The sequence below is a fragment of the Myotis daubentonii genome, chromosome 6 (assembly GCF_963259705.1).
Source record: "Myotis daubentonii chromosome 6, mMyoDau2.1, whole genome shotgun sequence".
Lineage (NCBI taxonomy): Eukaryota > Metazoa > Chordata > Mammalia > Chiroptera > Vespertilionidae > Myotis > Myotis daubentonii.
In genome coordinates, this window is record NC_081845.1 from 6,598,277 (window position 1) to 6,615,791 (window position 17,515).

The 17,515-nt window shown below is 41.5% G+C and overlaps 1 protein-coding gene across 1 annotated transcript in view; it reads left to right on the forward strand.

Annotated features, from left to right (window-relative positions):
• Nucleotides 1–1,378: 1,378 nt before the first annotated feature.
• The window catches only part of NOX3 (NADPH oxidase 3), a 52,954-nt gene continuing 36,817 nt past the window's right edge, over nucleotides 1,379–17,515 (forward strand). Inside the window, 7 exon segments of the mRNA XM_059699988.1 lie at nucleotides 1,379–1,411; nucleotides 1,413–1,469; nucleotides 2,115–2,210; nucleotides 2,323–2,433; nucleotides 3,471–3,555; nucleotides 13,350–13,495; nucleotides 16,404–16,585. Coding sequence (XP_059555971.1) covers nucleotides 1,379–1,411; nucleotides 1,413–1,469; nucleotides 2,115–2,210; nucleotides 2,323–2,433; nucleotides 3,471–3,555; nucleotides 13,350–13,495; nucleotides 16,404–16,585 — 710 coding nt within the window.

The window sequence follows — 17,515 nt, forward strand, 5'->3', positions numbered from 1 at the left end:
AGAATAACTATTGGTTTTTATATAATTCATTGGCATTATGTGGCAATAGCAAACTTAATCACATATAACCCATTTATTTGAAATTAATCAACTAAATTAATTGCTATTAAATATGTCCAATTTATAGGAGTGAAACTAATATTTGTATACTAAGTGTGTTTGATGCACAAATCCACATATTACTACTTCATAAAGTGCAGCATAAGGTAGTGTTTAAAAATGAAGATGCTCAGGTCAGAGAGAACTGAATTCAAGTCCCAACTGCTTCTACTACAAGATTCATTGGGTCAGTTTCCATATTTGTATAATGGGCTCTAAAATACCTATTCCATATACTTAATGTATGATTTAATTGGACAATTCTCAAAAAGCTCTTAACCTACTACCTGTATTATTTATTTAAAGTTTAGGATTATTATTATTGGTCAATAAATTATTATTATTCCTACCAGGTTTTTTCAATTTTTTATTCTTTTTAGGACAACTAAATAGATTCACCATATGAAGACACAGAAAGCTTAGGCAATCATTCAAATGATTCAAATATCCTCCTGTTTTCATCTTCAATGTCTGAAATTTTTAAATAAAATACTTAGGCCAGGACTAGCCAGAAAATTGCTTCAACTGAGACAACTTCAGTTACCAGAGTTGTCATAGTCATTGCATTTAACAACTTTGACACATGAAATCAGAGCATGGCCAGGTTCATACACAGCTACTCCTGGGATCAGGGTATTCTCATTTACCTCATGGGTGCACCAAGTGGGATTAGGAAAATTGGATTTATTTCATTAAGCCCACAGAAATCATCTACTTCATTCTTTCTAGTCACACTTTCAGGTTTATGAGAGTTCTCCTGTATGTGATTTTTTTAAACGATCTTTTCCTTTTTCTTCACAGTCTTCCAAAAGAGTGTTCTATTCATATTTATTTACACGCCATTCTCTCTCTTTTAAAAGAGCTTACTTTTTAAGGGGAGGATAGGAAATAAGAGAAAATAAACGAAGTAGAGGAAGCTCCTGTGGAGTGTTTTGCTGCATCTAACCTTCGGCAGTTAGGTTATTTCTCAAATTTACATAAAGACTTATTATCATCTTGACTTCAATCATGCAGAAAATGAGTGGGGTATAAAGTACATGAGGATAATTTAATAAAATGAGCTTTCTTTGCGTCGGAGATCTTTGAAGAAAGGAATCATTAGACAGAGACTTGCCTTATATTCATCCAGGTCATGAGGCGTGTCAGCTCGGTGATGTGCCTTTGGCATGAAGTCCTTAATTAGGAATTCCTTGAGAGCTGCTCCCAGTAGGTGCTTCCTAAGACAAAAAGACAAAATAATTTAGCAGAGGAGCCTTGACTAAGGAGGTAACTCAGGTGAATGAAAGGAATAATTTGCCAACAGCAAAAAAGAGCGAAGCTGCGTGATGGAGTGCTGGGTTTTGAATGAGAGTCTCTCTGTCATATTAGTCGTAAGTGTCATTTCTGCTATTCAACTTCAAATGTATATATTGGGTCGTCTTTGATTTTTAGAATAACGTGTATAGGGATGCTGAATGGCTTCAAGAATTACTCTGGTTAAAAGAATAAAACTTGTTAGAAAACATTTAGTAGATATATTTAATGTACCCTTGCAGAATCATGTAAAGTTGTTTTCCGATTGAGTTTATTTTTAATTATTTTTAAAGTCAAGTAGCTTGTTTTTGCATAATGTATGAGTGCTTCTCTAAATCAAATGAGGTCTTTGAATTAGACTATGAAATTGGAATTTTTCTGGAGGACTTTCTGAGTTGTCTTTAAACAGTTCCTCCTTCTCCTTGATAGCGTTGATTTAAAACGTTACAGAGCAATGCTGATTAGGAAGGCTTTGTACTTTCATAAAATTCCTTAAAGAATATACATACATGTTTAAAATATTTTTTATTAAGGTAACGATTTCTTACCAATATAATTACTGTTAAAAACTAACCTATAAAATAATTATATGGATTCATTCTGATTAATATTGAGAAGCTTATTTCACTTGAACTGAACCCCAAGAAGAACCCCAAGTGATTATGAAAAGAAAAAAAAGATTGAGGATCGTATTGGTTTGTTCTCTTTTCATTCTACTCCAGCTCTCTTGGTTGGGAGTTAACTTATATCTGTTTTTCGACACATTCCATTGGTATGAAGAGGAAGAGTCTTTCTTTTACACACGAGTTATTCTGGGGGTAAGTAGAGTTGGTGACTACACATTATCATTTTAGAAAACAAAATGCATTCTGTTTTCCCAGCTTCCTTGTTTTCACTGTTCCTCTTTCTCATATCTTTACATATGGACAGTCGACACTGGCGTGGGCAAGAGCATCTGCAGTCTGCCTGAATTTTAACTGCATGCTAATTCTATTACCCGTCAGTCGGAACCTTATTTCATTCATAAGAGGAGCAAGTACTGTAAGTACTAAAGTATTTGAAATAATTTTAGTGGTTATGACTAACAGAAGTGCCCTCGAACACAGAGATGTGGTTTATTGTGAAATTCCCAATAATCTTGTTTAAATCCAGGTTTGTTTCTTTGTAAGAGAACACAATGGCTAAACTGAAAAATCAGAAACTGGTCCATCTGACTTGACTTTTGTTTTTGCCATTGACTCCCTGCATGACATTGGGCCAGCGCTCAACCTTTCCCTGATACATTTGCTCCATCTGAAAAGTAGGGCTAATAAAATTGAGCTCATTCATTGACACAGAAGTATTATAACAGCTTGAACTATTACCATTTCTGATTGAAAGGAGACAAATATGCAACTGAGCCAAATATCACTATGGAAACATCTGAGTTCTCAACACCAGAAAGCACAATCACAGCACACAGATTTTACTATGAATACTTTAACCCCTACCGGACATAATGGAACATTTCCCAATTATATTGATTTCACTGTGTTGGGTACTCAACTGTGGCTCATGCTAAACAGAGCAACACACTGCATAGAAAGATGACCTTAAAAAACCTTTAATAGACAAAGAAATTTTTATATATGTACAAATATATATATATATATATATATATATATATATATATATATATTCATTGTAAATTTATGAGTATTTAGATGTAGGTGATAGTAGTGCCTTTCTTTGTGTAATAAGGGGTAATTTATAAACTACCAAACCACATCAATGACAATGATGGGTATCATCTTAATTTTCTAAATAAGCTGAGCATGAATATGAGCAGGTTTATTGTAGAGTTTTGACTTATCGCCAGGGTACTACTAACACAGTCATTTTTATTGAGTTGAAGTTTTAGGAAGCCAATAATAACCATTTGGCTTTGCCTGTTTGGCTAATGAATGTCCACTGTGTTTGTGTCACATTGCCCCCACCTTCAGTATTTAGAAGCAGAGTATGGTCCTCTCTTTATTTCTCATGACACTGTCATCACTGTGATATTTCCCAAAGCAAGACTTTGATTTCTGTTATCCTAGTGCTGCCGAGGAACGTGGAGAAGGCAATTAGACAAAAACCTCAAATTCCACAAACTGGTGGCCTATGGGATAGCCGTTAATGCAAGTAAGTGCTTATTATTAATTGACTGATGGATTTTACAATGTCTAATGTTTAACTTTAGAGCTTTGTTTATTTCCTCTCACCACAGGCTCACCCTGAGGTAAAAGGAATCTTTGCCTTCCATCTAGACAAATGGGTTTTTTAATTTCTAATTTACACTCATGCAATTTTCTCTACCAAGCCTTCTGTTTCTCCGGAGAAAGTTTATGAAACTTCATTTTTATCTGTGAATAATTGAGCTTGGTGTTAATACAATGATAAATGCCTATTTGACTATTGAATACTTTGTGATTCAATATAATTCACATCAGAAATAAAATTGGCCTATATTCAAAATTTTACTCACAGTCATAAGGAAGTGCCTATCAAATGGTATCAGGGGCAGTAAAAAGAAAACAGAAAAGCAAGATCCTGTGAACAGGTTCTGAATAGTGCTGAGCTAGTGAAGATAAAAGGATCTTGAAAAGATGTGAAGCTTTATAGGCATATAAAGTGTTATTGTTATTTCTTGAATTGGAAAACAAGAGAAAGGCACTAGAAATTAATATCCAAGGCCAAGGTTAAACTCTGGGGAGAAAGACAAGTGTGTGTGTGTTGGGGGGGAAGAGGTAGTAACCAACAAGCTTGTGGTTTTGTTGGACAAAAATTACGTTGAAATAAAAAGCTATCTGAGCGATAAAGACTTATGATTCAGGACTGTTTCCCTCGAACTAATTTAACTATAAAATGTTTTCCTCATTTGCTTTTATCCTCTCATGCATAAATAATAGCAGAGTAAAAAGAACACTCAAAACAAATGTGGATTTAATTAAGCAACAAGACATGACAGACGGTGCCCGAGTGCCAATTAGCACAACTGGGGGTGTGTGGCAAGAGATGTGGGGAGTTTACCCCACCAATGTCTTCAACACCAGATTAAACCAACCCAGGCGATGTTTGCAAAAGGTCTTTGTAGTTTGTTAAGAAATAAGAGTAAAAGGACATCACGTTCTAGAGGAAACCAGCTAAGGGGTGGAGGGCAAAGGGCAAGGCTAATTCACTTTTGTGTTCCAAGGCCTACAACAGTGCTAAGGACTATACATAGGTGCCAATAACCGTTGATGAATGACTGAATGCATGAAGGAGTGAAGACTCAGGGAAGGTTTCAGCTCAGAAATAGTCTTTCCCAGACCTTGAAAATGATCCAAAATTAGAGCGAGGGTCCCTGAGAGTACTGAGTTCCCTGCCCTGGCTGGTGTCCAAGTGGATTCAGGATTGCTCCGTAGAAGGCTCTTGGAGAAGGAATTCAAGAGATTTCTAAGTTTTAATAAAATCTTAAGTTCTTTAATTCCTGCATTAAAAGAGGAGGTAAGACACAGTAACATGGCAGGAAGGATGTTATCACTATGCAATCACTTAAAGGCAGAATCAAACTCCAAGAGAAAGTTACAAAGATACTATAAACAGAAAGAACAACAACCAACAAAACAAACAAACAAACAAACAACAAAAAAAAAAACCCACAGCATCAAAACACATCAGAAAAGAAGGCAGAGAGCAAGGGAAAATGTGTTATGAAATAGTTTTAAACCTTTGAGCACATAAATTTCTTTATATGTAATCATATATCAACAGCACAAATGCATAAGCAGTGTGTATCAAATGTCTCCCAAGTGCAATATATTCATTCCACTGGGCGCCATAATCTTCTCAAACTGGGGTGGTCAGTACTGTTTTCAGAATGGAGTATGACTCAGTAGGGCAGCAGTCAGCTAGAATCAAGTTATCATATATCCTTGTAGCAGGAGATCGGTTGTGTGGTCTCAGAGAAGGCCCCTCCTTCCCTCTGTGGAATTAAAAGAACACTGATACAATCTACCCATCCCTAGAAATGTGCAGAGGAGCTAGCTGTCAGGAGTGGATCGGTTGGAAACCTACTGACTACAAGGTCATTCACTTATGCTAGTTGCAAAGAGAATGAAATCCAAGGTTAGCATGGTGGGCAGGCTCCCTCGTCAAGCCCTGCCTTCTAGTCCAGTCTCATCTCTCCCACACTCCCTTGCTTTTCCTCCTCGTGTACCCAGCTACTGGCAGTTCCTACATGTCTGTGCTTTGCTCTTGCTTTCCCGTGTCTGAAATGCTCTTCCTCTCCTTCCTCACTGGGTGAGATGTCACTTCATCCAGGACCCCTTGCCTGGTCTGCCTCCCCCTGACCCACCAGGGCTGGGCTGTCCACCCCCCTCCCCTGGTGGCCATAGTCACACCTCTTCCAGCAAGAGAACTTTCTCAGTCTCTGATTTACCCCAGGGCCTGAGACTGTGCCATATGCATCCTTGCTCATAATAGAATCTCAACAAATTTGGCCAAATCTGAGGATGAGTAGGCGCCGACCAGCAGGCAGAAGAGATGGGACGGAACTACTGGGAAGGTACAAGACATGACAGGAGTCCTTTGGAGAACCCAGAGCAGTTTAGGGCGCAGAAAACAGGGTGTGGGCAGGGAAGAAATTCAAATGATGCCAATTGTCCAAGATAATAAACCTTTGATGCCCAAAGATTTAAGGAAAAAACTATTTCGTAACACATTTTCCCTTGTTCTTGGCTTTCTTTTCTGATGTGGTTTGACTCTGTGGGGGTTTTTGTGGTTGTTGTTGTTCCTTCTGTTTATAGAATCTTTGTAACTTTCTCTTAGAGTCCGATCCTGGTGCAACAAGAAAAATAAGGGTGCTATTTCTCCTCCTTTCCCTCACAAACCCCTGGAGAGAACCAGCCCCCTTGCACTTGAACCCCCACTGCTCCGCCACTCCTCTTCTGCCACCGCCATGGCAACCAGCGGGCTGCAGGGGTTTCTGATCGTAGCAAAGGCAGGAGGGTGGGGAGAGGTGGCTTCTCCCAAACCCTGGCAAAGCAATGCTCACATCTCACAGTAACTCAGAAAGGCAGCTGGCAACAGCGCTTTTAGAGAAAACAAGAAAAAAAACGCAGCCTGGTTTCACGGATGTGCGGTTGCTTTTCACATTGTGTCCTTCTGCTGTGCCCGCCTGGGAGCCGCGGGAAGCGTCCCGGGCCGTGCTTATTCTATTAGCATCGCCCATTAGGCTGCTCTTCAAACAGCCCACCGGCTTCAGAGAGGTGTGTAACCTTGGCAGAGGCACGTCCGGGCCGACGCCTGCGTGCCAGCCTCTGATTTCTCATCCGCTCCCCTAGAAGTTGAGCTGCAGACTTTAATTGGTCACATCATTAAAGGCTGTAATTAGAGCCCAGTGGAAGCAGGCCGGGAGGAGGAGGGGGAGGCTAACAATGGTCTCTGTAATCAAGGGCATCACCGAAAAGGCAGCGACGGGAACCCTTCTCCTTCTGGCTTCCTGCCTGCCTGCTTGCCTGCCTGTGATAAGAGCTGCCGGCGTTCTTCCGCCACCAATAGATCATTTCCCGGGGCCCCTAACCCCCCTGGTATACAAATCATAGTTTCACAGCCTGTTCGTTCTTATTAATGCAGATCTTTCTGGACTCCCTGGTCCACGGGTCGACCTCGGAGGCCCTTGCAGTTGGCTAGCAGTCCTTGCAGCATGAGCTTCCTGCAAAGGGGGCTGTAAACAGCGACCCAGGCAGCTCCCTCCAGCAAATTCTGCAACTTGCATCTGCTAGTTTCCAGGGGATGACAATTACCCAAGTGCAGCTCCCGATCAATTGCTAAAATTAAGTTGCAAAGCTCAGTAAACATAACAAGGACAGGTTGAGTGGCTTGAGCTCAGAATGAGGCAGGAGGGTGAGCTCGGAAGGAGGCAGGTACTGAGAAGAAAGATTTGGAGGCCTCAAGGTAGAGAAGGCCCTAACTCCCAGGACCCGCATCTCCAAAGAATTGCTACTAATCCAGGTCTGCTTCAGGCACTGGGAGCTCCAAGGAGACTCTCCCACCCACCCCAGCCCTGCCAAACATGATGAAATTTAATTTACAAATGAGTGGAGTGCGCAGGGTGCCACAGTCAATATATGTTTCTGCAGAAATCAGACCACAGAGTCGAAAGTTTGGGGCCAGGTTCTCCCTGTTGGAGTGCAGCCAGGATTTGTCCCTGGCTCTATTTCCAATGGCTGCTTCATTAGGAGGTGACCAACTCAAAGATAACAGGAACCGACCGCCCCCCTTCCCAGATTCTCCCTCCACCGTGTTTCCTTTGGTCTCCTGAAAAATATAAAGAAGGAAAGAAAGAAGCAAAAGGAACCTTCTCAGGGCAACTGGCTCTAATTGTAGCCTTTATGATATTTTTGCTTCACTCTTCAATAAAAGCTCCTTATCTGAACTCAAAAGTTCACACACCAATTAAATGTGCATTTGTAGTATGTCCAAGATCGCTGCTCTCTTTTAACTGTAAAAGTGCTTTGGTGAGAAAATAAAATTGTGGGAAGACCCCCATAACAGCAGCTTTTAGCCTGGCTTTTGGGTGGGAAATGTTTATCTTGTTCTTCCAAGGGCTCAGCACAAAGTTCTGAGGAGCAGGAGGAGCCCACCTGTGCAGCTGATGGCACTGGATTTGCCACAAGAACTTAAAATGCCTCTTTAAGCCAGTGTTGACTTTGAAAACATCTTAAAGCATGAGTGTCATGTTTGCATTATTTCATATTGGACTGTAGATCCCTTTTAGATGACAAATGCTCCTGGTTAACTGCAGACAGAAAAGGCAGGCAGCTAGAAGGGAGCTCCCATAGCGTGTAGCTCAGTCCCATTCACCCATTCCACAGATGAGAAAACAGGCTGAAAAAGTCAAGTAACTAAGAGGTATTCTCTTTATTATTCTTTCTCCTACATAATGTCAAATCTAATAACGTGATAGGATTCTGATGACTCCGGAGAAAGAAAAGTAAAGTCGCATCACTACTTGGCCACATACTTGAAACCACTGTCCCTTTAAACTTAGGTGACTTGGTTATTCCTACTAAAACAACTAAAATGTATAAAGCGAAGAATCTGAAATATAATGTCTGAAAATGAACAAAATCAGCATCTCTCCTGGTATCTATCAGGTCCCCATAGCCCTGGATTTGGTAACTGGGAGATTCTTAATTCCAAGTCATGATCATAATAACATTAGGATCAGATTAAAGAGGAAATAACATGTTTAGACAAAGTAGACACAAGCAGTTTTCTCTCTGAGAATTACTGGGATACACAAAATAAGAGATTCTACATTTTATCTTCTACCTGTAAAAAAAAAAAAAAAAATGAAGAAAACCCAAGATGGAGGCAGCTCGAGCAAAGGAACATGAATTGTAAAGCACATGCAAAAAACTGGAAAGAGTAGTTTTCAACCGATTCCCTCAGGAGCTACCTCTGGAAAAGCACCTTGGCTTCTCTTACTCTACCTCATTCGTTTCTTCAGCTCTGTTATGGGAGACCTGGCAATAGCAATACACAAATCGTTCAATATTTTTGCTCTCTCAGTAAGTATACTTAAATTTAGTTTTCACAGCATAAAATTCTCATGTGGAAATCCATATAATAGAAAAAAGATTGTGATCAACAACTCATTACACATAAGGCTGTTATAAAATGTAGACTATAAGACACGGAATTTATCCTGTACTCCCTTTCCAACGGTCACATGTAGATAAGGTAATGGGAAAGATATCACTTAATTTTATTTGAAGCTCAGGATCTATTTCTGCAAAATGGGAACAGCTCCCCTCTCTGTCTGGTGTGTTTTATTTAGTCCATGGAGGGAGAATAAAAGCGAGCTAAGAGCAGAGAAGTGAGGGTAGAAGGGTGGAGTGTGAAAGCAGCGTTTATACCAGGGGTGGGCAAACTTTTTGACTCGAGGGCCACAATGGGTTCTTAAACTGGACCGGAGGGCCGGAACAAAAGCATGGATGGAGTGTTTGTGTGAACTAATATAAATTCAAAGTAAACATCATTACATAAAAGGGTACGGTCTTTTTTTTCAATAGTTTTATTCATTTCAAACGGGCCGGATCCGGCCCGTGGGCCGTAGTTTGCCCACGGCTGGTTTATACCCACCCACAATGAGGGTTCCAAACGTTGTGCTCACTCATAAGTCTTAGGAGCTATTTGACTCTAGATTAAAGAGACCAGTAAATATTTGAAGAGTTTAGCTAAGCTCAGGGGAGGTATTTGCTTTCAGTAAAAAGTAAGGTAAACAATTATTGATTCATGAAAAAAGCCCACGATATAACTTAAAGATTTAAAAAAAATGGGGCTGTGGAGTCAGGAAAACAGGGTTTAATCCCAGCTTTCATTAATAACTACAAGTTCCTTGATGTTTTGAATATTGGTCTGTTAAATGGGAATAAAATACCTAAAGATTAAGAGATAATATGTTTAAAGCATTTATAACAGTGTTCAGAATATAAAAAGCATTCAATACACATTATCTATGGGAAACATTACTTGTTTTTTCAAACATGCAAGTAATGATCAGAAAATAGCTATTAGGAATACCCGACATGGTTCGTGTTTAACTTAGCAAGTAGTTCCTATTTTATACATGACTCATAGGAAGAGACTGCTGCTATATAAGGTTTCTGTCTTTGAAGATGCTGAGACTAAATAAGGCAGCCCCTTCATAGACATGGCTGGATATGTTGACGAATGGAACATAAGGAGTAAATACAGTCTCTTGGGTGCTAACCTCACAGAACCCATAAGGAGACAATCAATATCACAAACTCAGAAACACTATCATGGGTTTTGCCTTCATAGCTGGGCCCCAACCAAAACAAAGGCTACCAAAAAATGTGCAAGTAATATACATCAGCACAAAAAACACTATTCCAACAATGTTGCATCTACAGATAAACTCCCTGACCCTTCTCTCTCTCTACAATTTCACTGTCACTTGGGAAATCATTATTACATACATACTGGTGCTAAACAATGTGCCAGGTGTTGAGGTTTCAAGCCAAACAAGTCTTTTTTTTTTTTCAGGTTAACTGCTTTTATTTTTTTGAATTTTATTTTCAATTACAGCTTACATTTACTTTTATTTTGTATTAGTTTCATGTGTTCAGCGTAGTGGTTAGACAATGGTATACTTTACAAAGTGTCTCCCCCCCAATATTTCCATTACCCACCTGGCATCATACATAGTTATTCCAATATTATTGACTGCATTCCCTATGCTGCACTTCACATCCCTTCTCCCTTTTCACCCAGCCACCCGCTCCCCCCCCGCCCCCCCCCCGCCAGCCCTCTGGCAACCATCAGTCTGTTCTCTGTGTCTATGAGTCTGTTTCAATTTTGTTTGGTCATGTTGAAGATGAACAAGTCTTGAAGCATCAATGTCCATCGGGAAGTGTAGATATAAATAAGTACTCATAACAATGATGTCTGGGAAATGTTATAATCAAGGTATCAGTAGTGCCTGTGGAATTGAAGAATGCTTGCTTAAAAACAACTTTTGATTGAGTCTTAAAGCATGAGTAGAACTTTGCAAGGCAGAAAGGGAATGGCTCTGATAGAAGGAACTCAGGTGACAGAGAGGCTAAATAGAAGATGATGTTTCTAAATATATTTCCTACAAGGACAAGAGAGACTAAAATGACACCAATAGTCTTAAAAATTGTTGCTGTTCCTTTTTCCCTAACTCCCCCACACCTCAACCCACAACATGCAGCCATGGAGGGTCCCAGAATCCACCCACAACTTGTAGAGATTGAATAACAGTAGTGGCCTCCTCTAGTTTTCACCACAGGTACAGAAAAAAAAAGAAAAAAGAATGTATGTCAACTGGGTAATTATCTATGCCTGGAAATGAATTCTCATTTCACACTTGAATCTGATTCCAACAGTGGGTGTCAACTGGCCACCCAGCAGGGGTTCCATTTGCAGGAAAAGCATAAGGATGTACTTGTCTGTCTGTTGTGGCTGATGGCTGGCTTCCCCACAGAGTTCACAAGACAGAAAAAAAGAGTCGCAGCACTGGGCACACTCCTCAGGCTGGGTGATGCTGTGTTCCCGGGCTCGTGGTCTTGATTTAGAATTTAGACACCATCAATTCCCAGAATTAGGAAGCTGAGTTTTCTTCTTAAGACTCTAGAGCAGTGGTTCTCAACCTTCCTAATGCTGCGACCCTTTAATACAGTTCCTCATGTTGTGGTGACTCCCAACCATAAAATTATTTTCGTTGCTACTTCATAACTGTAATTTTGCTACTGTTATGAGTCATCATGTAAATATCTGATATGCAGGATGTATTTTCATTGTTACAAATTGAACATAATTAAAGCATAGTGATTAATCACAAAAACAATATGTAATTATATATGTGTTTTCCGATGGTCTTCGGCGACCCCTGTGAAAAGGTTGTTCAACCCCCGAAGGGGTCGCGGCCCACAGGTTGAGAACCGCTGCCCTATAGAGAGGGAGGAGGCTCCCAGTCAAGATGGCAGTGTAGGTAAATACGGTTCTTAGAACCTCCCACACCACATCAAACTTACAAGTAAACTACAGAACAACCATCATTCAGCACCATCTGGAATCTAGCTGAACAGAAGTCCTATAACCAAGGATAAAAAGAAGCCATGTCAAGACTGCTAAGAAGGGCTGAGATGTAGGAGGAGCTGGTCCCACAACCAGGTGTGGTGGTTAAATCCTGGAAGAATATCTCAGCTGCAGTGGTCCCCCGGAAGAGCAAGGGGTCCCAGTCCCACAGTAGCCCCCCACCCCATCCCCACAGCCCAGGGCTCCACTGCTGGGAAGAGAAGTCCCCATAACTTCTGGCTGTTAAAACCAGCAAGGATGGTAGCTGATGGAGATGGAGGCTGCTGGCGTCCCAGGCATTCTCTTAAAGGGGTGGCTGCATGGACTTAATCACTCCGTCTGAGCTCCAGCACTGGGGCAGCAGCTCAAAGGGTGTCAGGGACATATGGAGAGAAACGGAATTATCTGGCTTTGGGAAAAGTGTTGGAGGGGCAGCTTTTCCTCAGACAGAAGTGCTGGCAGAGGCCATTGTCCCTTTTCTGGGTCCTTGCTCCACAGAGCGGGCCGGTATGCACAATATCTAAATCCCCACCAACCTAACATTGTTAGCCCCACCCCCATGATTCCCTGAGAACCAGCGCCACCCAACTTACAGGCATACCCAAGCTGTTTCCAGTGGCGTTTGTTTGTTTGTTTGTTTGTTTGTTTTAAATACAAATGGCCTCTCTTGCCTCAAGCTTCAGACTTTCCTGGAATCTCTCAAATAAGCAGCATCTGGACTTAGCATGTCCCATACCTCTTGCTAAGTGGACCCAGGCCCAGCACTAGTAGCAACAGGCCGTGGTTCACAGCTTGGCCACTCCCAGGCATCTCCAAACCCAGCACAAGTAGCAGCCACCTGCAGATCGCTCTGTAGCTCATGCCAGGTGGCCCCAGACAGGGCACAGGCAGTGGCTGACTTTGACCTGCACTTTCTGGGAGGCCTCAGAGCCAGTGCACCCGGTGGGGACAGCTTCAAATCAGTATTCTAGAATAATGCTTTCTGATTTCTTGGGAAAGAAGTTTTATTCAAAATTATGTTGTGATAACAATACCTCTTCCACTTCCAAAATGATCACGTGCTTATAATTAAATTACGGTGAATCGAGATTTATGTTTTTTTCTTAATATAATCAGTATGAATGTGGAAAATCATACAATATATTTTAGAAAGTATTCAATTCACTCCATTTAAGACACTGGGTAAGACACATGTGTAGCTCACTCTGCCTTGGGATTATGAACACCACAGCAGAAAAGCTTGACCATGCAGACCTTGTGTTCCTAAGTAACGACAGAGGAGGAGACCACATGGCTCAAGGCCCATGTTGCCTCCTTGTCTGCAGCCATCCACATCGTGGCACATGCTTGCAACCTGGAGCGCTACCACCGGGGTCACTCAGCGGAGGCGGGGGGACTTCTGGCTGCACTTTCCAAACTGGGCGGCACTTGCAACGAGAGCTACCTGAACCCCATCCGGACCTTCCGCACGGTGAGTTCTCGCACGCTGCCTACTTCTTCATCTGAAAAACGTGTCCCGCTCCCATCCCTTCTACAATCAAGAACACTGTATTCTAAAAGCTTTTCATAAAAGAGCTCGAGAGAAGTTACTGCCAGATGTTAACATTAATTTCACTTTTTAAAAAAAAGTTATTTTCTTTCTGCCATAGATGTTTGCTAAGAGGTTATGAGTAAGGAGAAAAACTGATGCCACTTAATTTGTTTATAGCAAAGCGTAATAATAAATATGCCTAAACAGGAAATGCAGTAACCTGTTAAATCGCTAATCTTTAAAATTTTAGATATTTTGTCACCGATGTTAGACTCATAAAGAATGTGAAGTGCCATACAAATCCAGGGATTATAAATTAGGTGTCTTCATTTTCAGTTTGCAAAGTGTGTTCTGGATCAGTTCTCCTGTATCATTTATTTTGGCACACGTGTGACTAGCTGGTTTGCCAAGTCAGGTGCTAGGCAAAGTAGCTACCTTCACCATGAGGCCTGCATGGCTAGTGAAATCATTCACGCTAAGTATCTGTGTGCACAGAGAGGCAGCACATGTGGGAAACAAAAGGAACCCCAAACCTGTAGCCCCGGAAATCCACCTGGAGAGATTAAGACATTCCTCTCGCTTCTTCTAGCCCCTGCCTTTCTCCCTAGACCAGCGGTTCTCAACCTGTGGGTCGAGACCCCTTTGGGGGTCGAACGACCCTTTCACAGGGGTCGCCGAAGACCATCGGAAAACACATATATAATTACATATTGTTCTTGTGATTCATCACTATGTTTTAATTATGTTCAATTTGTAACAATGAAAATACATCCTGCATATCAGATATTTACATGACGATTCATAACAGTAGCAAAATTACAGTTATGAAGTAGCCACGAAAATAATTTTATGGTTGGGGGGTCACCACAACATGAGGAACTGTATTAAAGGGTCGCGGCATTAGGAAGGTTGAGAACCACTGCCCTAGATGATCTAACCCTTTCGCCATGCACTACCATCTTGGAATATGCATCCAGAACACTCATCCAGTTTGAAAAAAATCTGTATTGCCCAAGAAGAGCCGCAAGACAATACAGTCCAGACATGGAAATCTCTCTCTTACCATCTGGGCCATTTGGCCCAGGCAGCCTTATTTGAAGAAGCAAAATTCAAAGTCTCTTTTTGGGGAAATTCTTCCATGTCATGTCCTCTAATTATCCTAAAGATAATTTCCAATATGAGTCTATCAGTCAAGTAGAGCTACATTTTTTAGCTGACAACAGTTAAAAGGACAAGTCTCAAAGTCATAAATCAAAACTAGTGATGCCCTTAGCCTGCGGGATGCCTTCGGGTGCTCATTTGGGCCTCGGCGTTTATCTGGGCACCTACTGGGGTTAACTGTTTTCTCCACTAAGGCTCTGCAGAGTTCATTGCCACACAAGCCCAAGAATAAATCTCAACATTTTAAAGAGACCATTTAGTAAATAACATTTATTATAAATACTCTTAAAGCAATTTAACAGCATGATTAAGCTACTTCCAATATAGTTATTTCAAAGAATATTACTAATAATCTACCATGGATGTACTGATTAAGTCCAGAAAACCCTCTAATTTGGGGTATTTGGAGAAAGATGAGTACCAGTAACACAAAGTATATTTTACAGAGCATTTCTAAATTGATGCGGGGGATCATTTTAGAGGATACATTGCAACTCAAACCAGTCTGTAAGGGTGATGCAAGAAGAGGGACGTAGGGATTTGCTTTAATAAGCAGAGGAAAGGTTTGCAATTAGCACATGATGTGGTGTAAATGGTTTTCTAAAATACGCGAGTACACTTGGAAAACATCTTTTAAATGTTTTAGACTCACCCTTCCAATTTCATTTCCACCGTTTGCTCTATGAAGAAAAAAATAAACATCAGAGAAGTCCCCGTCCAAATTACCTAGCAACTCAAGGCAACCCAAATTAATGAGATTTTCCTGACAAAAGATACAGTGGGAGTTTATTAAGCTCACAGTCATCTCAACGACAGTAACACCATGTATGAATACTAATGACTTGACAAGAATATGGGAAACTCACAATAAAATACAAAATGCTTTGTGATTTATAATCTAAAAGGCTATTGAACCACCCCCGGAACTCACAGGTCAGAAATTGGGCCTTTTGGTAGAGTATGCCAGATCTTTATTGATCACCTTGGATTTGCAGAGTCTTACGCCAAGCCTCCTGAGGTGGCATGAAAGAAATGCAAGTCATGGTCCTTCCAATTAAAAAGCAAACGCAAGGCATCGCTAACTACCAGAGGAGCAGGGGCTGCAGCTGCCTGACTCGGAGGCCTCCAAGGGACCTCGCAGAAAAGGCATCTCTTCATGTTAGGATGCAATTAAGCAAAGTGATCCACATTTTTTACTTTAAAAATTAAAAACTTGAAACTCAGATTTCTCTTGCAGTATTTGATCTTAAAATGTATTTTCAGATATTGCCCTAATTTCAGTTCAATCTAGTATCTTTGACCTGAAAATTGATTTATACAGATGAAAAGTGAAGTTAATGAAATGCATTTGATGAAATTTTCACAAAGCGAATGCCTGCCATCAGGTGGGGAGTGGCCAGGGAGAAGGAACTCCCTTCTTGAGTTGTATGGGGACCATCTTGAAGCTAATGCAGGGCGGGGTAAGAGTAGGTTGACAGTGTAAGTGTGCGAAACAAGAGTTTATTCTTGTGTTACTATTTATTGTATTATTTTCCATACGAACAACTGTAAACCTACTTTTGCCCCACTCTGTATATGTGTCTGGTTAGAACGTTTGAGTTGCTCCTTGCTTGGACTCTCAAGTATTGGCCCTCAAATGGAAAATCAGAACTAAGACATTGCTGTCCTGGCGCCTGCTTCTCTGCAGAACACCACCTCCGAGTTGCTAATGACGATCACAGGCATTTCTGGCCTGATGATCTCCCTGGCTTTCATCTTGATCATGACCTCTTCCACCGAGTTCATCAGACAGACCTCCTACGAGTTGTTCTGGTGCACACACCACCTCTTCATCATCTTCTTCATCAGCCTGGCTATCCACGGGGCAGGGTAAGTCCGTGCTGTGCTCCATGTGTAAGCTTCTATCTCTTAGAAAGTCCTTTGGGTGGAGGAACATGGCATGCAGGGGACTAAAGGACACATAGATCACATGGAAAAGCACACTTTGTGTGGCACACTCACCGCTGTACCTTTTTCAGTAAAACTGAAAATAAGTGACATAGGCATTGAGGTGTTACATTTATTTTTCCTCGGTAACTCTGTTGGGGAGTCTTGACATGTTCAAAAAATGCAGGAATTGTAATGAAGGTTGATGACAATAGAGGCATGCTTCATCCAGAACCTATTCCCACAATCCAATGCGTGTGGCATTAGTCAGGATATATATTTTTTGACACCCATATTTCACTTCTGCCTCCTCCCATGCCCCACACTGGATGTCCCTTCCATCTCAGCCTCCACTCCAGGGAGGGGGTCATACTTCTGCTGCTGTCGCTCCAATGCCCCACTATCCATAGCCTGTCTGACACACACAGTGGAAGGAAGAATTGCCCCTGGGGCATATAGTACCCGCCCAACTGCCTGCCCCTCTGCTGATCCTTAGGAACCTAGTCAACCAGCGTTTGCATTGCTGTTGCCTGACTAAGGCATTTTAGTCTCTTCTAACTTTAAAATATCTGTAACCGGCTCCTCTGAGTGTGTGAACAATCCCTCTCTGACTATTCATCTTGAAGGGGGTTGGGGGTAGTCCCAAAGGTTTTCACCCCAAAGACTGTCCGTCCCTCATCAGATTCTTCTCCCAGTGCCAGTGTTAACCCTGCAGTGGATCTGAGAGGCTTTTCATAATCCACGTGAGTCTAGAAGTCTCTTCACAAAAGTTATGCATGCACTGCCCCATCCCACTGCCCCCATCCCACTGCCCCCATCCCAACATCCCCCATCCCACCACCCCAGTGTTCACACCCTGCCGCATTGTCCAAG